General features: G+C 43.1%; 1 protein-coding gene across 1 annotated transcript in view; it reads left to right on the top strand.

The window, feature by feature from the left end:
• hmcn2 (hemicentin 2) overlaps window positions 1-7,500 on the top strand; it is a 126,489-nt gene that overhangs the window by 57,259 nt on the left and 61,730 nt on the right. Inside the window, exons 27-29 of the mRNA XM_062543821.1 lie at window positions 2,756-2,953; window positions 3,807-3,937; window positions 5,012-5,159. Of these exons, the coding sequence (XP_062399805.1) occupies window positions 2,756-2,953; window positions 3,807-3,937; window positions 5,012-5,159 (477 nt within the window). The remainder of the gene's footprint in view (window positions 1-2,755; window positions 2,954-3,806; window positions 3,938-5,011; window positions 5,160-7,500) is intronic.

The following is a 7,500-nucleotide window of genomic DNA, read 5'->3' as shown; positions in this document are numbered from 1 at the left end:
TACAGGCCATAACACGACATAGAGTATAAACAGGCACCACTCCTTTAATGAAGACCTTTAACACGACATAGAGTATAAACAGGCACCACTCCTTTAATGAAAAATGTAAACAGGCACAACTCCTTTAATGAAGATTCAACCTTTACACAGCAGACAGCATCTGTTTTCCCTTCACCTCACAGGTCTATTCCACCAAAGTGTGTGTGTGTGTGTGTGTCTGTGTGTGTGTGTATGATACGGGGAACTTGCTTGTGAGAAATAAGGTGTATGTGAAAAAAAACCTGGAAAAAGTCAGGAGATAGCAAACTATGCCATGTGCGCAGACTGTGAACATTGTATGTGTATGCGTGTGTACATGCGTACATGCGCGCGTGCGTGTGTGTGTGTGTGAGTGTGTGAGAGAGAGTGTTTTAGAGATGCTAGTAAATTAATCCCAGAGAAATGATAAACACAAGAGACATGAAACACAAATGTGTTAGAAACGCTAAAAACACACTGAGTTGTATTGGAGACGAGATTTGTGTGTGTGTGAGTGTGTGTGTGTATGCTCTCTGATTCCTGAGTGACTTCGGGAGCTCTGAGTGCTTTCGGAAGCGGAAGGAAGACCACTGTGTCAGTGTGACTTTCCCTCAATTCCCTCTGTGCTGTGTGTGTGTGTGTGTGTGTGTGTGTGTGTGTGTGTGTGAGTGTGAGTGTGTGTGTGTGTGTGTGTGTCTGTGTGTGTGTGTGTGTGTGTGTGTGTGTGTGTGTGTTTGCTGTGTTGTTTCGTCTGTGCTGTTTGGGTTAAATGGGCGGGGGGTGCTTGGAAGAAAAGTAAATAAACGACCTGTGTGTGTGTGTGTGTGTGTGTGTGTGTGTGTGTGAAGGGTCTTTAGAAAAGCTTGTTAAGATGGAAACTCCCTCCCCCTCTTAACCCCTAACTCCTCTAGAGGTTGTTGTTTATAAACTGTGTGACACATCTGTTTTGTGTGTGTGTGTGTGTGTGTGTGAGAGAGAGAGAGAGTTTGTGTGAGTGTGTTTTTTAAGGGTCGTCTAGGCCTCCTGTTGAAGTTGATCTTCACTTTGAACCGTGGCTCCCTGGCATGCACAAACACACAAACACAGGAAAACAAACACACACACACACACACACACACACACACACACACACACACACACACACACACACACACACACATACACACACACACACACAGGGGAGAGGGGAGAGTAAGGAGTGATGTGTTCTTGTCAGAGATGAAAACTCTGAAGTTCATCCAAACCACCATCATGGCTGCTGTTCTCTTTTGGCCTCACTCTCTCCCTCTGTCTTTCTCTCTCTCTGTTACACACACATACACATACAGACACAGACACAGACACATTTTATATACTTTATTTGATTCCACTTTACAAGTCAAGTTACATAAGGAATCAAATTTCTTGAATAATCCAGTAGATTAAAGCAGTTCAATAATCTATCATGAGTTTACATGTTCAAGGGTATAGGAAACATCGTCTCTTCCAGATAAACATGCTTCCTATAACTGCTGATATGGAACAGTATTTTACAAGCTGCTTGGCCTTAGTCTTATATAGTCCCCCAATGCAAAGTCCACGGACCACCAACCTATGTACATGACCTAGGCTACCAAACACTAACACAATGAGCTGGCATTTGTAACCTAGGTTCTCAATGATAGAAATCAAAGGCTGGTATTTAAGTGTTTTCGCACAGTATGAGTCCTCCATAAATAGGTCAAAAGCACATGACACTTCAAATATTTTAACTGTTTTAGCACTCTGAGAAATGATGATAATGTCCGGTGTGTTTGCAATTCCAGAGAAGGTGTTTGCAGGGGAATAAAACCATTCAGAGTGGACAGTGGTGTGTTTATAGATGTGCTCTTCCTCTGTGTGTGGGATCTGAGCAGCTATGAGGTCCACAAGTCTGTCATGTCTGGCAATATACAGTCCTTTAAGGGAGCTACAGCTGTTCATGATGTGGGCTACTGACTCCAGATGTTGGGGGGGGTCATGCAGCATACAGAGGGGTGAATGGTTGGAGGGAAACCATAGTGAGAGGTTGTATTTTGTGGGGAGAACCTGAAGGCGGGCTTTCACACAAAAGGTGAGGATGTCTTCTCCAATGGTGGCATTACTGTAGATTGTGTGTGAAACTGAGTGGTCTGCGCAGGGCAGTTTTGCCAACTTTCCCTGGAGTTTTAAATTGGACCAGTACTCCATGTTTTGGGCTCTCTGATTCTCCAGGAGAGTCTGCCTTGCTGTTCTTGGCTGGAGCAGTTGGGTGGTGTTGTTGTGATGCAGAGTTGCCTCTACAGTGACTGATGGGTCCTCCACCACTGCATCAGAGACCTCTACAGGGTGTGAGTGGGAGGTCCACTTCAGTTTTGTTCCTGTTCTCCTGCAGAGGTCATTTAGATCTGGCCAGTCTGATGACACACCAAACCCCTGTGCATGTACATCCAGTTTTCCATTTGCTTTTTGCTTAAATCCCATACACACACACACACACACACACACACACACACACACACACACACACACACACAGACACAGACACACACACACACACACACACACACACACACACACACACACACACACACACAGATACAGATACAGGCACACAGACATGTTCAGCTGAAGTTTTTATTTTCTTTAATATCAAACGTTATTGGTCCAACAGTATTCTACTCAACACTGTGAGAGCCAGTAATATCGCATGATTGATGATAAAGCCCTCCCCCAACAGGTTCTCCTCAGCCAATGGTGCGCTGGTTTAAGAATGGCCTGGAAGTCCAGCACAGCCAATCAGAGCTGGGCATCAGCATCACCCCGGAGGGCTCGCTGCTGATTGGCTCCCTGTCTGCCAGTCACAGCGGAGACTATAAGTGTGTGGCCACCAATGAGGCAGGCTCGGTGGAGAGGAAGACCCGCCTTAAAGTTATCGGTGAGACTTTTACACAAACCAACCACACAGACATACACACACATGCACGTGCACACACACACACATGCACACACACACACACCCATACACACGTGTGCACACACACACGAGTGCAAACACACACACACACACACAAACACGTACAGAGACACACACACACACACACACACACGGAGAAAGCAGAAGATAGAGAGAGGGAGGAAGAGGAAGAGGGAGTGAAGAGTGAGTGATGTACACACGAGTAGACCAGGGAAGTGTTGTTTTGCTTTAAGGAATGTTATACATGGCATCTCAGTTTGACTGGACTCAGTATGACTATTTATTGCAGTTGAGTGTGTGTGTGTGTGTGTGTGTGTGTGTGTGTGTGTGCGTGTGTGCGTGTGTTTGGGGTGTTTGGGTGTGTCTGCTCACATGCCTGTCAGACACCCAACCCAAATGGAACAGGTGCTGAATGTGCAAACACTGCACTGTGAACAGAGTGACAGAGAGAGAGAGGGAGGGAGAGAGAGAGACAGAGAGACATATTTGCCATGTACTGTATTCAAAACATTATATGTAAATGTCCTTATTTTCCTTTAACCTCTTATGTGTACATTGAGCTTTGGCAATAATGTTTCTGAAACGTTCATGCCAATAAAGCTATATTGAATTGAATTGAGAGAGAGAGAGAGAGCGGAAAAAAGAGGGATAGAGAGAGGAAGAAATAGAGATAAAGAGATAGAGGGAGAGTGAAGGAGAGAGAGGCAGAGAGGGGGAGACAGAAAGGGTGTGTGTGTGTGTGTGTGTGTGTGTGTGTGTGTGTGTGTGTGTGTTAGACCTGAAGAGAGACTGTCTAACCCCTCTGCTCGTCCAGTCCCCCCAGAGATCCAGGATGATGGGCAGCCCCTGAACCTGACGGTGACCCAGAAGCAGCCTCTCACGCTGGGCTGCGACGCCTTCGGCATCCCCTCACCCTCCATCACCTGGACCAAAGACGGCAAACCTGTACGGCCCTGTACTCTACTCTACACTACACTACACTACACTACACTACACTACTCTCCTCTACTCTACTCTACTCTACTCTACTCTACTCTACTCTATTCTACTCTACTCTACTCTACTCTACTCTACTCTACTCTACTCTTCTCATCTCTACTCTACTCTACACTACTGTACTCTACTCTATACTACTCCACTCTACTCTACTCTACTCTACTCTACACTACTCTACTCATCTGTATTCTACTCTACTCTACTCTACTCTACTCTACTCTATTAATCTCTACTCTACACTACACTACACTACACTACTCTACTCATCTGTATTATACTCTACTCTACTCTAAACTACAGTAGTCTACTCTACTCTACTCTACTCTACTCTGCTCTGCTCTATTCTACACTACTCTACTCTACTCTACACTACTCTACGCTACTCTACTCTACTCTTTCAATGATAAGCAGAGGCAGACATCCCAGGTTCAGAAAGTGAAAGTCCTGCCAAGTATTTGACACAACCATTTAGTAAACCAGCTCATCCTAATTAGCAGCTAGGTAGATCAGATAATTAGTGATCACCTGTGTTAAGTGCACAGGGAAAAAGAACACCGGTATATGCCAGGACTTTTACTTTCTTTACCTGGGATGTCCGCCTCTGATAATAAACTGTTTGAGGTAGTTCTTTGGTAAATTGGTCACTTTTTAAAAGTTGAGTAAAGTAGTTCTATCATTTAACAGATAACAGCAGACATAAAGTCTATGAAAATGTATGTGCTATTCCAGGCACTCTAGTGACATCTTGTGAGCAATAGGTGCAATTACAGCCACATAACTTTTCATCTTGGTCACAGTTGGTTGTTTGCATGTGCAGGTGTATAAAGCATGTAAGTGTGTGTGTGTGTGTGTGTGTGTGTGTGTGTGTGTGTGTGTGTGTGTGTGTGTGTGTGTGTGTGTGTGTGTGTGTGTGTGTGTGTGTGTGTGTGTGTGTGTGTGTGTGTGTGTGTGTGTGTGTGTGTTTGCATATTTGTGTGTGTGTGTGTGTGTGTGTCTGTTCCTGATGTCTCTGTGTGTGGCCAGGTGGTCCAGACCCCGGGGGTGTACCTGCAGAATGGGAACAGACTTCTGCGGATCTATCGGGTCCAACCGGAACACGCAGGCCGGTTCTCCTGTACGGCGCAGAACCCAGCAGGGGAGACACGCAGGGACTACAACATAGACGTGCAAGGTGTGTGTGTGTGTGTGTGGTTCCTGTCGGGAGGGGGAACCAATTAACCCTCCTGTTGTGTTCATTTCATGTTAATCAGTTTTGTGTTCCCGGTCAAAAATGACCGACCCCAGTATAGTTGATTGTAAATCCATAATTATACATATGTATTCACCTAATGTTGCTATATATCTTTTAATTAGCTCAAGTCCTTGTGAACATTACATGTTTTAAAGTTCTATTTGCTATTTCTGGCCTGTAGGCCTCATTGACCTGAGCTCATACAAGTCGTTTTTTAGTAAAAATAGCCTAATATATGCATTATTTTGGCTCTAATCAACATTAATATAAATATATTGTGCTATTTATCATGGAATACTTCATGTTCAAATTTAAAAAGAACCTTTGTTTTGAAACCATTTCAAATGTCTAACAGTGGCACAAAATCACATCTTTTGTGTTCCCGGTCAAAAATGACCGACCCTATTTTAGTTGATTGTAAATCCATAATAAGACATATATTTATCTTATGTTGTTATGGATCTTTTAACTAGCTTAAGTTCTTGTGAACATTACATGTTTTAAAGTTCTATTTGCTATTTATGGCCTGTAGGCCTCATTGACCTGAGCTCATACAAGTCGTTTTTTAGTAAAAATAGCATTATATATGCATTAGTTTGGCTCTAATAAACATTCAGATAAAAAATATTGGGTTATTATATCACAGAGTGCATTATGTCCAAGTTTTAAAATAATATTTGTTTTGAAACCATTTCAATTTTTTCACAGTTGCACAAAATCATGCCTTTTCTGTTCCCGGTCAAAACTGACCGGTATGATTTTATTTGTAAAGAATGACCATTAATAGTCAATAGCCTGCCTTTTCTGAGCCACAACTGACAACAATCTCTTGAGTAGTTCTTTAATAAGCTGGCACAGGTCTCCTGAGGCATTTTGACCCATTCTTTCATTGTGAATTGTTCCAGCTGCATAGTTTCCGAACATGGACATTCACTTTGAGCACCCGACACAGATTCTCAATTGGATTGAGGTTTGGGCTCTGTGTGGGCCACTTCAGGACCTGGGTTCTGGTATCCTTGAGCAACTGTTGGACCAATTTTGATGTATGCTTTGGATAATTATCTTGTTGGAAGACCCTGCAACGACCTACAGCTAGTCTAAGAGCCAATTTCTGCATATTATACTTCAACATTTTCATTTTCTTTTGTCATGATGCCATGCACCTGAGCAAGGTTCCCTGTGCCTGAGGCTGCGAAACAGCCCCACAGCATGATGCTCCCACCACCATGTTGAACTGTGGGGTTCAACTTAGGGTTGAAAGCATCTCCCTTTCTTCGCCAAACATAAACAACATCCATGTGCCCAAAAAGTTCCAGATTAGTCTCATAAGACCAAAGCACAGACTTTCAGAACTCATTTTTTTATCTCTCAAATGCTCACGTGCAAATCTCAGTCTGATAGAGAGATAGATAGATAGATAGATAGATAGATAGATAGATGCTTTATAGATCCCCAAGGGAAAATTCAAAGTTGTGATGTGCCATTTTTTTAGTAAAGGGGTTCCTCTGAGACGATGGCCCTGAAGCCCACCATGATGAAAGTCCCTCCCAACTTTGTTACTTGAAATATCAACTCCAAAAGAGGCCAGGTCAGCAACAATCATCTTGGCAGATGTCCGGCCTTCTTGCTGACATCTCTGACTATTTTCCTCTGCAGAGCTCTTGAAATTTTGTGCTTACAACCACGCCCAGGTTTGCTTTGTAGAATTTGTCTCCTTGTACTTGACAATGATGCAACGTACAGCAGTTCTAGACACTGTGAAATGCTTGCAAATGGCAGTATAACCTTCCCCCTTATGATCTTCCACTATCTTCTTTCTGAGCTCAAGACTGATTTCCTTTGTCTTCGACATGGTCAGTAAGATTAGTCCCTCGATAATGTGTACAAGTGCCTTGTGCCTTGAGTCCTTTTATGCTGATTGAATGCTCGGGTATTGTTATGAAGCCAATTAACTGTACAGGAGTGGTTTGAAAGCTGATTGGTTAATTAGGTGTGTTTTGATAACAAACAAATCACATGGGCAGTAATATTATTGACCATCCCATCATTGGGGCTAATATTTTTTACCACTATATTTGACATAAAGTAAAACTAAAAATGTATTTTATATTCCAAAATGTACACCAAAAGCCACTAAATATCACTTTTTGTGTGTGCCCAGCAACACATGCATGTGTGGGTGTAGGACAGAAGTCACTCAACTCAATTTTATACACTTTTTGTAGTCACATCCATTCATTTCTAATGACCGGTCATTTTTGACCGGGAACACCACAGGTGT

This window comes from Sardina pilchardus, chromosome 8 (assembly GCF_963854185.1).
Source record: "Sardina pilchardus chromosome 8, fSarPil1.1, whole genome shotgun sequence".
In the NCBI taxonomy this organism is placed as follows: Eukaryota; Metazoa; Chordata; class Actinopteri; order Clupeiformes; family Clupeidae; genus Sardina; species Sardina pilchardus.
The sequence above is the reverse complement of the archived record's forward strand: the minus strand, read 5'-3'. Positions and strand labels throughout refer to the sequence as shown.